Source organism: Staurois parvus, unplaced genomic scaffold, assembly GCF_062004578.1.
Source record: "Staurois parvus isolate SC_StPar_1 unplaced genomic scaffold, SC_StPar_1.0 ptg001675l, whole genome shotgun sequence".
NCBI lineage: Eukaryota > Metazoa > Chordata > Amphibia > Anura > Ranidae > Staurois > Staurois parvus.
Window position 1 is genome coordinate 187,876 of NW_028319471.1, and position 20,805 is coordinate 208,680.

Consider the following 20,805-nt stretch of genomic DNA (forward strand, 5'->3'; position numbering starts at 1 on the left):
CACTTTAAGGGCACGCCTGTCAAAATTAGAATTAAGCTTTGAGATGCATACAATACAGGCAACCTGATCAGTTAGTACCCCATGTTCCATCCAGCCATAGGAATAGTGCACCAGTCCACCCCAATCACTTTGTCAGTAACCTGGGAACCAGGGGCGGACTGACCATTTGGAAACTCGGACACTGCCCGAGGGCCCGGGGTCAGTAGGGGGCCCCATGAGATGCCCCCGGTACCTTTATCATAGGCTTTTTTGAGTTTGGGCAAGGACACAGGGGCCCCATGATCCCCTATTGCCCGGGGGCCCCATGAGTTGTCAGTCCGCCCCTGCCGGGAACACCCGCTTGTAGAGCAGGAGAGAGATTCCCCAACACTCCCACTTTAGGCCCTTATCTAGCATACAGTCTGCTGTAAAGGAAAAAAAAATCAGCGCCAAGATAGAAGCAACAGGGAAAGAGAATAGGGCGTTCACACAGCACAGTTCCACAAGTGCAGAACCAGCACCCCTGTGAGGTGCTGTGTGAATTCAAAATGAGGTTGGTCACAGGTAAAGACAAAACTGCCGCAGTGTGTTGGACACCATTAGGGGCCCCTTCACACCTATACATTCCGTTGCAGCATTTTATGCATTAATGTCAGTTGTGTTAGGGCGGCCCATTCACTTAGCTTGAAAATGGAAGAAAAGTGCACTGCAAACAGCGTGCTGGTGCCTCGTGGTGTAGGGCAGGTCCGTTGGCACCCACTGTACTGTAAATGACTCACAATGTAATTCGCCGCACCTTACTGGGACTCATAGGTGTGAAGCCAGCCGAAGGCACTTGCTGATCACTTTTGTTTCTTGGAATTGCTAATGTGAATTGTAATTTTTGTGGAGTTAAAGTTTTTACTGCTCTGTTTTACTCCAACTGTGCAGGCGCTGATAAAATGTATGAAAACATTGAGGATATGATCGGGTACAAGCCAGGCCCATGGATGAAGTGGAGCTGGTGTTTTATCACGCCTGTGCTGTGTGTGGTAAGTACGGCTCTAGAATCTCCAGAGTACATCCATGACATTCTGTTCGCAGAGGAATTCTTGCATATATACACCATTCAGCCATAACATTATGACCACCCACTATAACCTATTGAGGCAGCAGTTAGAAATCTGTTTTGCTGGAGCACTTTTAAAAGTCAAATCACTGCCTTCAATAAGGATACTTTCACACCGAGGAGTTTTTGAAGCGTTTTTGCGTTAAAAAAGCACCTGAAAAGCTCAAGAAAACTGCTTCCCTATGTATGTGACTGTATATCTATGTATGTGAATGTACATCTATGTATGTGAATGTACATCTATGTATGTGAGTGTACATCTATGTATGTGAATGTACATCTATGTATGTGAATGTACATCTATGTATGTGAGTGTACATCTATGTATGTGAATGTACATCTATGTATGCGTTCACACTGAGGCGTTGCGGTGTAAAAATTCCTGCTTGCAGCATCTTTGGGACATGTTTGGGGAGTTAAAAAAAAAAAAAAAAAGCCCCAAAAACACTTCTTCCCATTGAAATAAATGGAAAACGCCTCTAAGAAGCGGTTTTGATGCAGTTTTAAGTCACATGTCCTTTAAAGAAAAAAAATGCCTATGCGTTTTTGAGGCATTTTTGCGGCGGATCAGTGTGAAAGCAGCCTAAAGCTCAGAGTGAAGTGGAGGATTCCAAAAACAAAAAAAAAAAAATGAGCCCAGAGTTGGACTTTAAGCCCTTGTTTGCAAACTCCCCTCTCCTGCAAGCCAAATACCAACACTTCCCGTGCTGAATGATCCCAGCGCTGGATAAACTTTTTGCAAGAGGAACTAACAAATGTGTGTAGAAAACATTGCGACATGCCGCGCAGCTGACATTTAAAACTGTGAAAGTCGAATCAAAACTCACTGATAGGCAAACTTTACAACAGTAATTTACCCCCGGTGCGGGTGGTGCCGCTGCAGATCCACACGAAAATCCGTGCAGCCGCACCACCCGCACAGAGAAATGCGGACCCGCGGGCGATATTAAGTTCTAATGGCACGCCGCCCGCACTGGAAAACGCAACCGTACTGAGAACCGAGGTTCCCGTGAGGGCTGCGTTTTCCAAAGAAGTGCAGGGACTTCTTTCCTGCGTGTCATGGGCACGGGAGTCCATTCAAATGAATGGGCTCTCGTGCCCGTGCAAAACGTGGCCCGCACGCCCGCATAGGTGTGATCTGGGGGTGAAAGCTGAACTCCAGGCACAAGAACTTTCCTTTAAATAAATTCCTCAGTAGCGACTAAGGCTATAAGTCCACTTCGGGTGCGCTAAATTCTTTTTTGCAAATCCAAATATTAATTTGTAAAGCAGAAGCAACATCATCACTGTGCTGTATACAGTGGGGCAAAAAAGTATTTGGTCACCACCAATTGTACAAGTTCTCCCACTTACAAAGATGAGAGAGGCCTGTAATTGGCATCATAGGGAGACCTCAACTATGAGAGACAAAATGAGAAAACAAATCCAGACAATCACATTGGCTGATCTGGAAAGAATTGATTTGCAAATTATGGTGGAAAATAAGTATTTGGTGAATATGAAAAGTTCATGTCAATACTTTGTTATATATCCTTTGTTGGCAATGACAGAGGTCAGACGTTTCCTGGAAGTCTTCACAAGGTTGGCACACACTGTTGCTGGTATGTTGGCCCATCCTCCATGCAGATCTCCTCTAGAGCAGTGATGTTTTGGGGCTGTCGCTGGGCAACACGGACTTTCAACTCCCTCCAAAGGTTTTCTATGGGGTTGAGATCTGGAGACTGGCTAGGCCACTCCAGGACCTTGAAATGCTTCTTACGAAGCCACTCCTTCGTTGCCCGGGCGGTATGTTTGGGATCATTGTCATGTTGGAAGACCCAGCCATGTTTCATCTTCAATGCCCTTGTTGATGGAAGGAGGTTTGAACTCAAAATCTCACAATACATGGCCCCATTCATTCTGTCCTGTACATGGATCAGTCGTCCTGGTCCCTTTGTGGAGAAACATCCCCAAAGCATGCTGTTGCCACCCCCCATGCTTCACAGTAGGTATGGTGTTCTTTGGATGCAACTCAGCATTCTCTCTCCTCCAAACACGACGAGTTGTGTTTCTACCAAACAGTTCTATTTTGGTTTCATCTGACCATATGACATTCTCCCAATCCTCTTCTGGATCATCCAAATGCTCTCTAGCAAACTTCAGACGGGCCCCGGACATGTACTGGCTTAAGCAGGGGGACACGTCTGGCACTGCAGGATCTGAGTCCCTGGCGGCGTAGTGTGTTACTGATGGTAGCCTTTGTTACGTTGGTCCCAGCTCTCTGCAGGTCATTCACTAGGTACCCCCGTGTGGTCCTGGGATTTTCGCTCACCGTTCTTGTGATCATTTTGACCCCACGGGGTGAGATCTTGCGTGGAGCCCCAGATCGGGGGAGGTTATCAGTGGTCTTGTATGTCTTCCATTTTCTAACTATTGCTCCCACAGTTGATTTGTTTACACCAAGCTGCTTGCCTATTGCAGATTCAGTCTTCCCAGCCTGGTGCAGATCTACAATTTTGTTTCTGGTGTCCTTCGACAGCTCTTTGGTCTTCACCATAGTGGAGTTTGGAGTGTGACTGTTTGAGGTTGTGGACAGATGTCTTTTATACTGATAACAAGTTCAAACAGGTGCCATCGATACAGGTAATGAGTGCAGGACAGAGGAGCCTCTTAAAGAAGAAGGTCCAGGTCTGTGAGAGCCAGAAATCTTGCTTGTTTGTAGGTCACCAAATACTTATTTTCCACCATAATTTGCAAATAAATTCTTTCCAAATCAGCCAATGTGATTGTCTGGATTTGTTTTCTCATTTTGTCTCTCATAGTTGAGGTCTCCCTATGATGCCAATTACAGGCCTCTCTCATCTTTGTAAGTGGGAGAACTTGTACAATTGGTGGCTGACTAATACTTTTTTGCCCCACTGTATAACATGTGCAAAGACCTGTGGGAGTGGCCCTGCAGGTCCCACCCACTACAGGAAAACTATAGGAGGGGGTGGAGACCAGACCAGTCCCCCTGCACAAGGAGAGAGATCAGCAGTGAGCTGTCTTTATTACAGGAAGGCTCACACTGGATGACAGCCCAGATCTGGAAGAAATACACAGAGCCCATCGAGACTTATGGAATAATATGCATCAGTGCATTTCGATGATATTGGTTTATGCTGGAGTTCAGCTGTAACCCTAGATTCACACCTATGCAGGTTGTGTTTGATGCGTTTCTGCATTGCATTTTGTGTTTTTGCCGCGTTTTCGATGCGTTGTTTTTTTTTTTCTTTTGTTACATTTTTCTTGTTAGGCAGACTTAAAATTCATCAAAAACACAGCAGAAACGCAGTAAAAATGCAATACATGCTTTTCTGCAGCGTTGCCATTGAAGTCTATAGAACCAAAAAAGCAAACTTTTTGCATTCAAAAAAGTCCCTGACCCTTTCCAAAAACCGCACCGGGTGAACACGCGGAGATGTGAACGTGTCCCATAGGAAATCATGTTAAATGGACTGTACTGCGTTTCTGCAAAATGCGGCAGAAAAACCGCTTAGGTTTGAACCCGGGGTAGTAGCTACAGACACTTGCATACTACATTTTATACTTTGTTTCCTCTTTTTCTAGGGTTGTTTTATCTTCTCTCTAGCCAAATACACCCCACTCACCTACAATAAGTATTACACATACCCAGACTGGGCGATCGGCTTGGGTTGGGTTCTGGCTCTGTCCTCAATGATCTGTATCCCGCTGGTCGTGGTGTATCGAATTCTGCGCTCTGAAGGAGGGCTTATCGAGGTATGTGAGAAAAAGTCGATGGTGGATTTTTTTTCTTTTTTTAATTCTCTGCATTAGGCAAACAGAACCCATTACATAGTGACAGCACAAGGTCATTTAGCAACCAAGGCAAAAAGGTTAAGGTGTGCCTCCTCCAACCCCTTCATGTGAGCTATCCTAGCAGCTTAGGTTACAGGTTCTGCCTTTTTTGCACCCACCTGTTGGTGCACCCAAGATGGCCTCCCGAACTTGGTCCGGTGCTGTGCATGAGAGCCGCAGCACTTCTTTCTCTCTCCCTTTTCAATGGAATGCACCCACTGATGTCAATCAAAATCCAGTGAGGAGGGGGGTGAGGTCGAGCCAAACTACAAAGTGTGGCTCGGGATCGAGCCCGCATGAGTACCCCCCCCCATTCCCCCCAGCAAGCGGCTTGCTGGGAGTACTTAAAGGGGGACAGAGCCATAAGCGCCGATGAGGGACCCAAGAAGAGGAGGATCAGGGCTGCTCTGTGCAAATCTATTGCAGGGAGCAGGTAAGTATAACCTTTAATATCACTTTGGAGTGGAGTCCCTAGGGAGGTGCGGGCCACATCGGGTGACACCATCACAGGGGGTGCAGGAGCAGGATGCCGGCACAGTGACACCCCGGTGTAGCGGTAAAATGAGTATCCCCTGAAGCAACTGTGCATGTGCTGGTTTCAGGCCGAAGAATCTAATCCCCGGGTCTGTGCTAAAGTCGGAGAATGGCTTCTTCGGCCTGAAACCGGCACATGCGCAGTTGCTTCAGGGTATACATATATTCAAGGGATACTCATTTTACCGCTACACCGGCACTGCTCCTTCCTCTCTGGAGGGGTGACACCATGTGTACCGCACCAGGTGACACCAACCCTAGGGACGTCTCTGCTTTAAAGTTCACCTTTTTTGTACAAACATAATAAATGCTATTTTTTTTGCAGGTAAAAATGTGCATTTATTAGTTTTGTCCAAAGGAGCTTGGAAAGCCTTGCACCAGCAATCAGTAGATGGCTGATGCCTTGCAGGTCTCCTGCAGATCTGTCAGAATATCTGCTTGCCGTACGGGATGTGAGGGGATGTATAGGATGTGCGGGGTGTATGGGATTTACAAGGTGTACGGGATGTGCGGGGATGTATGGGATGTGCGGGGATGTATGGGCTGTATAGGATGTACGGGATGTACAAGGTGTATGAGGTGTACGGGGTGTATGGGATGTGCGGGGTGTATGGGATGTATAGGATGTACGGGATGTACAAGGTGTATGAGGTGTATGGGATGTGCGGGGTGTATGGGATGTGCGGGGTGTATGGGATGTATAGGATGTACGGGATGTACAAGGTGTATGAGGTGTACAGGGTGTATGGGATGTGCGGGGTGTATGGGATGTACAAGGTGTATGGGATGTGCGGGCTGTATGGGATGTACAAGGTGTATGAGGTGTACGGGTGTGTATGGGATGTGCGGGGTGTATGGGATGTACAAGGTGAATGAGGTGTACAGGGTGTACAGGATGTACGGGATGTGTGGAGTGTACGGTGTGTGCAGGGTGTACGGTGTGTGTGCGGAGTTCACGGGATGTGCGGGGTGTATAGGATGTATGGGATGTACAAGGTGTATGAGGTGTACGGGTGTGTATGGGATGTGCGGTGTGTATGGGATGTATAGGATGTACAAGGTGTATGAGGTGTATGAGGTGTACGGGTGTGTATGGTATGTGCAGGGTGTACGGTGTGTGCGGAGTTCACGGGATGTGCGGGGTGTATGGGATGTATAGGATGTATGGGATGTACAAGGTGTATGAGGTATACGGGTGTATATGGGATGTGCGGGGTGTATGGGATGTATAAGATGTATAGGATGTACGGGATGTACAAGGTGTATGAGGTGTATGGGATGTACGGGATGTGTGGAGTGTACGGTATGTGCAGGGTGTACGGTGTGTGCGGAGTTCGCGGGATGTGCGGGGTGTATGGGGTGTATGGGATGTATGGGACGTACAAGGTGTATGAGGTGTACGGGTGTGTATGGGATGTACAAGGTGTATGAGGTGTACGAGGTGTATGAGGTATACGGGTGTGTATGGGATGTGCGGGGTGTATGGGATGTATAGGGTGTATGGGATGTACAAGGTGTATGAGGTGTACGAGTGTGTATGGGATGTGCGGGGTGTGTGGGATGTACAAGGTGTATGAGGTATACGGGTGTGTATGGGATGTGCGGGGTGTATGGGATGTATAGGATGTACGGGATGTACAAGGTGTATGAGGTGTACGGGTGTGTATGGGATGTGCGGGGTGTATGGGATGTATAGGATGTACGGGATGTACAAGGTGTATGAGGTGTACAGGGTGTATGGGATGTGTGGAGTGTACGGTGTGTGCGGAGTTCACGGGATGTGCGGGGTGTAGATATTCTGACAGGAAGCTTCAATGAACTACCACGGCTCTCCACAGCACCCTGGTAGATCATTGAAAACCACACGCCCACAGCCACTAAGGCTGATGGGACTTGCAGTTCATTCATCCATGGAAGTCTGTGAATGAGCGACATGGCTGTGTGGGCGGAGCCCTACATGGCCGCGCTGTTCTCAAATTTGACAGTGCAAGGAGAAGTCTCCCTGTACTATCTGTCAGAGGGGGGGGGGGGGGGGGTGGTGGGCATGGCTGGAGCTATGGGAACATGTTCCACCCTAACAATGGGTGGAACATGTAATATGTTCCAAAGGCGAACTTCTCCTTTAAGCATTGATGACCTTCAGTGACAACTCCTCAGTAGATTCAGAGAGACAGGCAGCTGACGATACAAATCATTACAATCTTGCCCGATCCCCTGCAACCTCCCATATTTGTACATGAGGCCATCCATCAAATGAACAGACCAATAGGCTAGAGCAGTGTTTCTCAACTCCAGTCCTCATGGACCCCCAACAGGTCATGTTTTCAGGATTTCCATTATTTTGCACAGGTGATTTGATCAGTTTCACTGCCTTAGTAATTACCACAGCTGTTTCATCTGAGGGAAATCCTGAAAACATGACCTGTTGGGGGTCCATGAGGACTGGAGTTGAGAAACACTGGGCTAGAGGCAGGGTCACCCTTAACTTCAGTTGAGATTTGCACATAACTCTAACTAGGAGAGGACCACTCCTTTGTTGTAGAAGGGGGAAAAGATGAAATGTGATCAGACCAAGAGATCACGGGGGCCGATGGGGACTGCAGCAGAAAGGAAATACATAGGGAATTATATTTGCGAGCTTGCTTGCACACGATGCAGGAAAAGGAAGCCACCAGATAGCAGAAGGATCACAAACATCCATGTTTCTCATGTAGGACGTCCATGCTTCTCGTGTAGGACGTCCATGCTTCTCGTGTAGGACGTCCATGCTTCTCGTGTAGGACGTCCATGCTTCTCGTGTAGGACGTCCATGCTTCTCGTTTAGGACGTCCATGCTTCTCGTGTAGGACGTCCATGCTTCTCGTGTAGGACGTCCATGCTTCTCGTGTAGGACGTCCATGCTTCTCGTGTAGGACGTCCATGCTTCTCGTGTAGGACGTCCATGCTTCTCATGTAGGACGTCCATGCTTCTCGTGTAGGACGTCCATGCTTCTCGTGTAGGACGTCCATGCTTCTCGTGTAGGACGTCCATGCTTCTCGTGTAGGACGTCCATGCTTCTTGTGTAGGACATCCACAGACAATGCAATGATTGTCCCAGCCCTAACGCTGCCTTTCTAATGCGTTTCACCCACTAGGGCTTTGGCATATGGATGTCCTACACAGCAAACATGGATGTCAGTGATCCCTCTGGTGTGCGGGGGCTTCCATTTCCTGCATTGAGCTTGTGAGCAAGGATGGCTCAGTTGACCTCCAACACTTAGGGTTCAAGTGGTGATGGAGAGGAGCAGCTTGGAGTGGACAGTTTCGGATTATTATTTGTCTTTCTACTGCCTATCATTTGGAGTAACACAAATCAACAAAACATCTTGTTTCCACAGAGGATCAAATCTGTCACAGCTCCCAGAGAGCTAGAGCGCTGGGCCAAGGAAGGAGAAGGCTCCACCCCCTTCTGTCCCAATGGCGGCCACATGAAACCAACTCACGTCATTGTCGAGACCATGATGTGACAGAGCGCCCCACCTGTTCACTATCGAAGCGGTGGGGGAACGCCCCACCTACCCAGCTGTTTACTAACCCTCTCCTTAGCCTCAAGTCTGGAGATCTCTATTTGCACTAGAATTTGATTGGTCAGCTCTCGTAGAGAACGTTGTATAATATGTGTGCGCACGTGCGTATTTCATAACATTTTGTAGTGAGGTCCTGATCTCTCAGTGCAGAGACAACCTCATGTCAAAGATTATAAAAAGATTTGATTTTTATATAATGCAATATATTCTAATTATTTTTATCAATTTTATCTACCTCCACTCAGGAGTCGGTTCTTGTTAAAAAAAGAAAAACCAAAAAAAAAAAGTGACAGAGTCACATTAAAAAAAATATATATTATTAATACAGTTGTTTAAAAAAAAAAAAAAAAAAAATGTCTACCTACCTGAGCACAATTGGAGACATTGTATCTGTTAAGCTTTTATATCTATCAAGCTTTTGGAGTATCATACAGCTTTGTAGTTCCACAACAGCTGGGGAGCCAGAAGGGGAACTTTTGCTGAACAATTCCGTAAGTTTTACATGGAGATGTTACTGTTATAACAACTTTAATAGGATAAAAGGGAGAGGTATTAGGCAACATGTCTGGCATGGCGACTGGAACCATCAATAGAGTAACGTGGCAATGCTTCTTTTATTCATTTTTGGGGCATGTGCGCTTCAAGAGTGGAAGAACATCACTGGAAGACGAAGAGAGATCAGGAAGACCTTCAGTGAGCTCAACCCCCGAAGATGAAAATCCAACTGAAAGGTCGCCGTTTTCACAACATTGCAGAGATCCAGCGATTTGCCCGCAGAATTTCACGATTGCTCTTTGTTCTGACTTGCTGTCCATGATGTAATAGCAGATAACGCATGTGCTCAGAATAGCACCAGTTGCACAGCTCCCGATGTACACAGGATGATGAAATTTTGCTGAAACTGGGCAAATCACTGGATCTCCGCAATGTTGTCAAAATGGCGACCTTTGAGCTGGTTCTTCATCTTCTGGAGGCTGAGCTTGTTGAAGGTCTTCCTGATCTCTCATCGTCTTTGTTTTGACCACACTCTGTGTGCACAGCATAACTGAATAGGGTATGTGCCCAACTTGGGATACTCCTTCCCTATGGGAGGGCTGTACGCCAAGACCAGGGACTGGCTGTTAAGATGTGGATTATCACCTCATTTTTCTGTTTTCCTGCCCTTTATCTAATCAGAGCCTAGGTCATTTTATGAGCCTCCCCTTCCAATGTTACACTGGATCCCCTAGATGTGCAGATTCACTTCTGGAAGTCATTCACTAAGCCTAACATGCATGATCTTTGGGCTATTTTTTTTTTAGTTGTCAGACTTCCTTTGTCAGCCCCATGGAAGAGGACTGTGCTAATTCATTAGCTGAACTCTAGCTATCAATCAGCTGTTGCACCTGTAGGGTTCTATGAGGAATGTGGCAGGGTCTGCATCCCTTTAAATGGGAGTATCTCACCAAAAATGACATTTTTGTTGCAGGGGATGCCCAAAATCTGATTTGTATCTTAGTGCAAACTGCTGGGAAAATCATACAAGCAGGAAATGTCATTTCTGGGGGGCATGCTGTACAGCATTTGTGTACAGAATGCCTCCAGGCTGCCATATTGCATTGTGATGTGCAGATTTACAGCTGGAAGTCATGCACTACTAAGCTGAACCTGAAGGTTGTCACAAATGATCTTTTGGCTGTTTTTTGTTGTCAGACTTCCTTTGTCAGCCCCACGGAAGATGTCCGTGCTATACAATTCTTTAGCTAAACTCTAGGATTTTAAAAAACTAAAAAAAACCCTAAAAACTATGCTGTGTATGCCCCCTGCACTGCAAGGGTTAAGCACTCATTACATCTAGAGGTAGAGTAATAAGCTGTAATACTTACCTCATTCCCCGCTCCAGAAGGCTTCCCCCACTCTGTGTGACTGGTCCTCTGAAGCCTGGATGACAGCTGCATGCTTGGGTCTTCAACTACAATGTAAGACCCATAGTCCTGCATTGCACTTGAGGACAGCAAGGCCCACCCACAAATTGGAGTGTGAGAGAGAAGAGGAAAGCAGCAAAGTCTTCCAGAGTGTGGGAAAAGGTATTACAGCTTGTTCCTAATCTCCTAGGGTTACCCTCGGAGCGTTGGGGGCCCCTCTCCTAGGGTTACTCTCGGAGCGTTGGGGGCCCCTCTCCTAGGGTTACCCTCGGAGCGTTGGAGGCCCCTCTCCTAGGGTTACCCTCGGAGCGTTGGAGGCCCCTCTCCTAGGTTACCCTCGGAGCGTTGGGGGTCCCTCTCCTAGGGTTACCCTCGGAGCGTTGGAGGCCCCTCTCCTAGGGTTACCCTCGGAGCGTTGGGGGCCCCTCTCCTAGGGTTACCCTCGGAGCGTTGGAGGCCCCTCTCCTAGGTTACCCTCGGAGCGTTGGAGGCCCCTCTCCTAGGGTTACCCTCGGAGAGTTGGGGGTCCCTCTCCTAGGGTTACCCTCGGAGAGTTGGGGGTCCCTCTCCTAGGGTTACCCTCGGAGCGTTGGAGGCCCCTCTCCTAGGTTACCCTCGGAGCGTTGGGGGCCCCTCTCCTAGGGTTACCCTCGGAGCGTTGGAGGCCCCTCTCCTAGGTTACCCTCGGAGCGTTGGAGGCCCCTCTCCTAGGGTTACCCTCGGAGAGTTGGGGGTCCCTCTCCTAGGGTTACCCTCGGAGCGTTGGAGGCCCCTCTCCTAGGGTTACCCTCGGAGCGTTGGAGGCCCCTCTCCTAGGGTTACCCTCGGAGAGTTGGGGGTCCCTCTCCTAGGGTTACCCTCGGAGCGTTGGAGGCCCCTCTCCTAGGGTTACCCTCGGAGCGTTGGAGGCCCCTCTCCTAGGGTTACCCTCGGAGCGTTGGAGGCCCCTCTCCTAGGGTTACCCTCGGAGCGTTGGGGGCCCCTCTCCTAGGGTTACCCTCGGAGTGTTGGAGGCATCTCTCCTAGGGTTACCCTTGGAGTGTTGGGGGCCCCACTATCGGGGTCTTTTTTTTTTTTTGTAATCCCAAAATGTAGCTTAAAAAGATATCTGTAGTGAGAGAACAAGGAGGATGCCATCCTGACCACTCTCCTGAAAGTGCTAGTTTTCCCAGCTGTCATGTTGATCCAATGCTTTGAGTGAATTACACTATCACAGTATGCCAATCAGGACCGTAGATTTCAATGATCAGGAACAAGAATTCGGATCCGGTGTCCAAGTAGTACAACTACATGCAGCCAGGCCATTGGCATTGTTGGCGGTCAGCAGTGACCCCTGCGGAGGTTTCCTTTATTGTGTTGGATCACCCAACTGTTAGGAGTAGCATTGATAAGGGACTCTGCTGCCATCTTGTGGTTTTTTTGAAGTTTGCAGAGAAGGGCATTGCCACCAAGGAGCTGTTAGCCAAACTACCTGGAGAGAGATTTAGGAGAGCTTTACTGGGGAAACAGTATGCCTTTATGTACAAAGTATAAACCTAAATCAGATTTTAATTCATTCCGGGGACAAATGAGTAACTTTAGTAGTGTATATTATAGGAAAAAAAAAAAAAAAGTTACTCCTCCTATCCTTATATAAAATATGTGCAGGATCTTCTCTCGAAAATAGAAATGGCTTGCTTTAGACGGTACCTGTCCATTTACTAGAAGCGAAGTGACTTTGTATGTCATTTCATCACTATATAGCATGTTCTAAAAAGCAAAAACCTGAATTCAGGCTGATGGGATTGTGACGCCAAAATACCTGAGTGAAAATCTTCAGATGAAAGCTGTCATTTCTGGACTACCAGGCCTCCTCCTCCTTCAGAGATGGGAAAGCAAAAGCCATTTAATGTTACTTCAAATGATCTTGCTGCCTTAAGCGATTATTTGGCGTTAAAGGCTAAAAGTGGAAGCTTACATCTAACACTTCTCACACAGGTTTATATTCACCGGCCAATTTATTAGGTACATCTTACTAGTGCCAAGAAAATCTCCCCCACACTATGACACCACCACCAGCCTGAACCATTGATCCAAGGCAGGATGGATCCCCCACACCATGACACCACCACTAGCCTGAACGGTTGACATAAGGCAGGATGGATCCACGACACCACCAGCACCAGCCTGAACCATTGATACAAGGCAGGATGGATCCACCACACCATGACACCACCACCACCAGCCTGAACCATTGATCCAAGGCAGGATGGATCCCCCACACCATGACACCACCACTAGCCTGAACCATTGATACAAGGCAGGATGGATCCACCACACCATGACACCACCAGCCTGAACCATTGATACAAGGCAGGATGGATCCACCACACCATGACACCACCACCACCAGCCTGAACCATTGATACAAGGCAGGATGAATCCACCACACCATGACACCACCACCACCAGCCTGAACCATTGATACAAGGCATGATGGATCCACCACACCATGACACCACCACCACCAGCCTGAACCGATGATACAAGGCAGGATGGATCCACCACACCATGACACCACCACCACCAGCCTGAGCCATTGATACAAGGCAGGATGGATCCACGACACCACCAGCACCAGCCTGAACCATTGATACAAGGCAGGATGGATCCACCACACCATGACACCACCAGCCTGAACCATTGATACAAGGCAGGATGGATCCACCACACCATGACACCACCACCACCAGCCTGAACCATTGATACAAGGCAAGATGAATCCACCACACCATGACACCACCACCAGCCTGAACCATTGATACAAGGCATGATGGATCCACCACACCATGACACTACCACCACCAGCCTGAACCATTGATACAAGGCAGGATGGATCCACCACACCATGACACCACCACCAGCCCGAATCATTGATACAAGGCAGGATGGATCCACCACACCATGACACCACCACCCTGAACCGATGATACAAGGCAGGATGGATCCACCACACCATGACACCACCACCCTGAACCATTGATACAAGGCAGGATGGAGATTTTTTATTTATGTATTAATGTCATACATATCCATCCTCAACTTATATATAAAAGTACAAAGTAAAATAAATAGAATAAATAAATACAAAACTAAACAAAGAAACTGAAAAAGTCCCAACAACCCCTGTGGGAGAAATAATAAACAAAGAACATAAAAGTCCATAACCTGAAAGGAAAAAACGGAACTTATATACAATATGTGCAGTACAAGGCCTCTATGGCCAAGACCATATAATTAGGAGCCTTTATGGCTCAGACATAAACGTAAACCATAAACAATTTCCATACTAAACCTGCCGCTTACGGCCTATATGGCCCAAACTATACACAAAAACACCTAACCATTTTATACACTATGGGGGAGGGCTAAGGAACCCGCAGATCTTCCACGTCTGACACCTACAACCTACCATACAAAAGGCTACCAAAAAGACCGAAACGCAAAAGCTAGGGAGTGCAAGAGGCAGAAAACAGGGACAGTTCCCATCACCCGAGATCAACAGACCGCAGCAACAGGCTTGATGTTCCTCCACGCCTCCATCCAAGCCCTACGCCGCAGCCTGTCTTTCTCAAGACCCCGAATTTTCCCAACCTCACCAAGAATGTCACTCACCACCACCTGAACAGGGAGGACCTTCTGCCGAATGGAGACCTGACACCGTGCCATCCAAGTGTAGTAACGGACAACTAAGCTGACTAAAAACAAGGTGTCCAAATCAAAACCCATGCGACACTCGAATGCTCCGTACACCCACTCCGCATACGACATGCGATGGAGGAAAGGAACACCCAGAGACCCTCCCACCTGTTTATACACCTCTACGTTAAAGGGGCACTGAAGCAAGAAGTGGTCCATAGTCTCCACTTCACCCCCACACTCCGACCTCGGACAACCACGGTCATCCGGAGGACGGTACTTCAGGTTACCCCTCACGTAGAGCCTGCCGTGAAAGGCGAGCCAGGCCTGGTCCCGCAACTTCAGGGGGATCCGCTCCAGATTTATCAACCGCAAACCCTCCCTCAAAACATGGCCCGGGCAATCTCTCAAGGCCAGCGGCGCATGGAAAGCAGATGCCACAATCCTCTCACCCAGGAGCCTCCTAGGGAGGGACCGGACCTCCTCCGCAGTCACATGCCACCGCCGGAGTAACTTCAGGCACGGGGCCGCATAAGCCGGGAGCTTACCATGCTTGACCCGCAGGCTTCTCACTGGCCCACCACTCTCCCAACTGTGCAGAAAGGGTCCAAACCAGATCCGGAACAGTCCTACCCATGCAGGCGGACTCTCTGCCAGCATGTTACCAAAGTTATGTTTCAAGAACATCAGAGAGAAAAAGACCACCGGGTTGACCATACCTAGGCCACCCTCCCGCCTGGATGAGTAAGTCACGTCCCTCTTGACGAGGTTCAGCCGATTCCCCCATAACATCTGGAAGAAACAGCTATAGATCCTCGCATAGAGCGATTCTGGCAAGAGGCAAACAAAGCTGACGTATAAAAAGACTGGGAGCAGGAAAGTCTTGATCAAGTCAACCCTTTCCCTCAAGGAGAGCCGCCACCCCTTCCAGCATCTCACTTTGACCTCGGCATCCGACAGCCTGGATTCCCAATTTTGCTTGCTGTAATCAGCAGGGCCAAAATTGATGCCCAACACTTTGATGTTCGGCTGAGGCACTGGGAAGGCGTCCGGGAGTGAGAAGCTCTCACCCTCCCTGCCCATCCAAAGAACTTCACATTTGTCCTGATTGACCTTGGAACCTGATGCCTCGGCATACTGATCCATTACTAAAACCACCTCCTGCGCCTCCTCTGGTCCAGAAATGAAAACAGAAACGTCATCAGCATAAGCCACAACTCTCAAAGGCGGATCTCCAGTGGCACCCACCGGCACCCCGCTCACCGCCCCACCATCTAGCCTCCTGACGAAGGGGTCGATGGCAAAGGCATAGAGCAAGGGACTCAGCGGGCACCCCTGGCGCACCCCAGATCCAACCTCAAAGGGCTGCCCAACCCAACCATTCACCAACATGAAGCTCTCAGCCCCTTGGTACAAAGTCTTCAACCAGCCGATGAACCTCCCCTCCAAACCATACCGGTCTAGGAGATGCCAGAGGTACTTGTGATCAACTCGATCAAAGGCCTTTGCCTGATCCACCGCCAGCAAGTACTTTCCCCATCCTTCAGCCTTACATCGCTCCAGAGCCTCCCGGACAGCTAACACCGCTGTAAAGGTACTCCTGCCCTGAACCGAGCAATGCTGCTGATGGGAAAGCAAACTGTCTGCCACTGACGACAAGCGCCAGAACAAGATCTTCGCCAGAACCTTTCTATCGACATTGAGGAGGCTGATGGGGCGCCAGTTCTCAATAGCCGAAGGATCCTTACCCTTTGACAGGAGGATAACTGCAGACTGTCTCATGGAAGGAGGGAGAGATCCCTCATCCAGACAGCTGTTATACACTTCCGTGAGACGAGGTGCCAGGCGGGATTTAAAAGCCTTAAAAAATTCGGCTGTCAGACCGTCTGGCCCAGGAGTCTTCTTAATGGCCAGACTATCAATTGCTCTGGACACCTCTTCTGCAGTAATCTCTCTAGTCAAACTCGCCAGAGGGACATCACTGTCCAGACCAGGCGTGGATTCCAAAAAGCTCGACATCCCTGTCCGGTCAAGGTGCTTCTCACTCAGTAAATCCGCATAAAAGGACCTGGAGACCTCCAGAATCCCCGACCTGGATTTAGTCAGGGACCCCGTACTATCCCTCAGAGCAGAGATCGTCTTAACTGCTGCACTCCGTTTGCAATTCTGGAAAGGGTCGGGTGAGTGGTATTTCCCATAATCCCTCTCCAGAACCAAAGAGGCACGCCGATCATACTGGAATTGCCTGAGGAGAAGCTTTACCTCCGAGATTGCCCCCGAATCTCCACCGCTAGAAACAAGGCGGTCGAGCTTCCTCCGCAACCGCTGATAGGCGTTATACTGTTTAAACTGCCGTCTCTTACCAATGGCCTTGAAAAACCTGCTGATCCGCACCTTGGTGAGCTCCCACCACTCAGACTTACTGCTGCAGAAATCCAGCACAGTCTCCTGCGCCTGAAAGAACTCCTCGAAAGATCGTCTCACCTCCTCGTCCTCCAACAGAGACGAATTCATCCTCCAGATGCCCTTTCCTCTCAGCGGCGTGTCTGAAATATTCAAGGTGACAGATAGCATAAGGTGATCGGAAAACTCCACCGCCCGACACTCAGGTGCCGAGAAGGCAGAGTTCTCCTTCAAAAAAAACCTGTCTATCCTACTCTGGCTATTACCTCTCCTATAGGTGAAACCCGTGCCGTCTGGGACACTTTGAATCCAAGCGTCAACCAGACCTGCCTCCCTGACTATAGCATTTAGAAAAACGCTGTCGTATCCCAGCCTGTCAGTGAAGCCTCTCCTGTCCTTGGGCCTAGTGATGGTGTTAAAATCACCTCCAAAGACTACCAGCCGGGATGTAAAGAGGTAAGGTTTAATCCTCGCAAAGAGGTTCTTCCTGTCCCACTTGGACTGTGGGCCATAGATATTGATGAGCCGGAGCTCTTGCCCCCTTACGAGAACATCCAGAATCAGACATCTTCCCATCTCTACCTCAATTATCCGCCGACACGTTACCATGCCGGTAAAAAGTACCGCAACTCCGCTGTAAGGCTCAGCCGCAAGAGACCAGTAGGAGGGCCCACGCCTCCACTCACGCTTGGCCAGATGGACATCAGCCAAGGTGGGCAACCTGGTCTCCTGCAAAAAGAAAATATCAGCTTCCATCCCACTGATCAAAAATAAGGCTGTTTCTCTAGCACTTACAGACTTTATGCTGGCAACATTAATGGTTGCCACCTTTATCGGAGCGGGAACTGCCATTAAGATAATTGAGAGGGACGTTTCTTAACCCTCCTCCTGACTTTTTTAGCAGGGTCCCTTACACGCTTCAGGAGCCCTCTCGCTTCCTCATCCTCCATCGGAGAAGTGGGATCCAACTCACCCTCATCCCCCGATAGAGCCCCAAACCGGTTTTCCAGGGCCACCTCCCCCACCTCCAGAGAGGAGACTGACCCCGCAGGGGATAGAACAGGCCTATTATGCCTACCCCCAGACACCTGGGACCACCCCTCCTCCTCCTGAGCCCCTACCGGGACAGAACCCTGGGACTCCTGAGGCCCCCTACCAGGCTTCTCCCTCCGCAAAGGCAAGAGCACAGGGGGAGCGGCCACAACTACACTAGACCTTGCCTCCACCAACCCAGCCCCCCTAGCAGCCTCCCTCAGCAGTTTCTTGTTCCTAGGAGGGGGGACAGGCATGCCAGAAGGGGCGACAGAGGACACAACTGGGACAGATGGGGCAGAAGGGGCAGAGACCAAAGAAGCCTCAGCAGCCTCCACCTCCCCCGCCAGGGTAGCTGCCAAAGCCGAAGCAGCCCTCACTAACTCCTCCCCCGCCTCCTCCGCATCCATGCGGGAAAACTCAGCTGCCAACTCTCCCACAGGGAGGTTATGGAGGGCTTCTGGGCACCTGTTGTACGAGTGCCCCTCCGTACCACAGAGGTTGCACTTGATGATATTGCAATCTCTTGCCAAGTGCCCTATCTCCTGGCAGAGAGAGCAACGTACAACTGGGCAGGTGGCAGCAAAATGCCCCTTAGCCCCGCACCGGTGACAGACCCTCGGCTGGCCAGGATAAAAGATAATTAACCGATCCTTCCCCAAGAACGCAGAGGAGGGGACATGCTGGATAACATTCCCGACCACACGGAGGCGAACAGAAGCCGTCCACCCGCCGGTCCATATCCCCCGGTCATCCAGGACCTTTCCCAAGGGCCCCAACACATCTCCATACCTGCCCAACCAGACCTGGATATCCGCAGCAGGGATGGATTCATTCCGCACCAGGATTGTAACCTTCTTAACCAGGGACTGGCGGGACAAAAGCCGGGGGGTCAAACCCACCCACCTGGGACTGGACACAAAAGTGGCCTCATACCGCTGCCAAAACAAATCAAGTTGGTCAGGCCGCATGAAAGAGACATCATATTCCCCGGTCCCAACCGGAGCGATAAAGGCAAAGATTTCACTTGCCTGGAACCCCATCTCCAGAATCCGGTCGATTACCTCCCTCCTACCAAGGGGGGGACCCACCCCTGTCCACTTAATTTGGACAACATTGCGCCTGGCTGCTGAAGTGGGTAGGTTGCCTGCCCTTGCCCTGGCTGACCCCATGGGCACTGGACCACCCCTAACCGCCGCGGAGTAGCTCAACGTGGGCTTAGGGACACTTATACCAGGGGATCCTGCAGGAGGAACCACTGCACTGGCAGCCAAGACAGGGGGCACAGGCTGTGAAACACTGGGACCCCAGGGAGCTGGGAGTTGGACATCACCAACCTGGGCAGGGGAGCCCACCTGGACATGACCCATAGGAGCCTGTACTAGAGGCTCAGAAGACAAATCCCCCTGAGGACTAATATGAGGCTGTACACCTGCAGCCATCACAACCCCCGAGGGGGCGGGGCCCGGCAGGACTACTGGGGAGAGGAGACCCCTAGTCAGAACCGTGGGGCGGACCTGCGCTCCTGACACATCAACAGATATGACATTTGTCACCCCCATGCCCGAGAATACCTCACCAGTCCCAGTAGCAGAGTCCTGTCCATTGTGTCCTGAGGGAAGTTCCCCAGCCTTAGCCAGCACCTCCTGCGGACTGTGATCCAGCCGCACGAAAGCGGCACGCTCCCTGGCCACCGGCTTGGCGGGTTTGCGCGGGATGACGTCACTTCCGGCGTCCACTTCCTCCTCCTCGGATGAAAACTGGAAGTCCGCATGACGCAGTTCCGGTCCTTCCTCCACCGTAAACTGGAGCCCACCTGCCAGCTCTGCCTCCTCCATCTGTGTCCCCCAATCTGTGGGATGCTGCCCAGGGGGGAGAGACTCTGATAATTCTACAGCCGCACGCTCCTCCATATCAGGCCGAACCTCTTCCTCCACCGACACAGCGGGCTCAGCCAGCCCCTGTCTCCTCTCACCATCCTCCGACAACTCCACTGCAAGATCCTCCACAGATGAGGCCTCCTCCACAGGGCCCCGCACAGCCGCTACCCTGCGGCTCCTCGCGGCCTTGAACTTGGCCTCATTTAGATACCGCTCACTAAGGGCCCCACTCTTCCGCTGCAGCGCCAAAACATACCGCTCCTGTTGGGACACCTGGAGCTCCAAGGCCTCCAGACCTGGCTTCATCGCCTGCCTCTTGGAGGACCACACGCGTAAGTAAGAGGTGCGCAGCTTCTTCAAACCAAGGGACAGCTTCTTAAGCTTTGCCCCCTCCTGCTCCACCAGCCTGATCCGAGCCGCCACACGCTCCCTGTATTGGGAGTAGGTCTCCCCCATCTTTGGGCCCGTTCCCAGGTCCTCCACTGCTGGGATTTGGAGGCCGGTACTAAGTCCCTCCAGGGTACTAACCTCGCTGGACTCAGGTCCCTCCTTCCTTCCTGGATCGGGCAGGGCACTTGGGGTCCCAGGCTTTGGGGCCTTCTTCCCTCCAGGACTAGGCCCAGGGTCTTCCATCCTGTTTAAGCCGGATACATCCCCTGAGGTCCCAGGCTTTGGGGCCTTCAGGTCAGCAGAACCAGGCCCAGGGACTGACATCCCACCTGGGCTGGGTTGGGGCAGGCAAGCCCCAGGCCCCTCAAGCTGTCCTGCAGCTCAGCAGCAGCAGCTCCTCACACAGCCTCTCCTCACAGATCCAGGAAATGACTGACCTGCTGTGCAGGCTGCAGTACCAGTGCTGGCCAGCGGATCACCAGGCAGGATGGAT

The 20,805-nt window shown here is 50.3% G+C and overlaps 1 protein-coding gene across 1 annotated transcript in view; it reads left to right on the forward strand.

The window, feature by feature from the left end:
* Window positions 1–9,227, forward strand: part of SLC6A6 (solute carrier family 6 member 6) — a 115,561-nt gene extending 106,334 nt beyond the window's left edge. The window contains exons 12-14 of the mRNA XM_089663381.1: window positions 910–1,010; window positions 4,676–4,846; window positions 8,837–9,227. Of these exons, the coding sequence (XP_089519507.1) occupies window positions 910–1,010; window positions 4,676–4,846; window positions 8,837–8,965 (401 nt within the window). The 3' untranslated portion in view covers window positions 8,966–9,227. The remainder of the gene's footprint in view (window positions 1–909; window positions 1,011–4,675; window positions 4,847–8,836) is intronic.
* The last annotated feature ends 11,578 nt before the right edge of the window (window positions 9,228–20,805 follow it).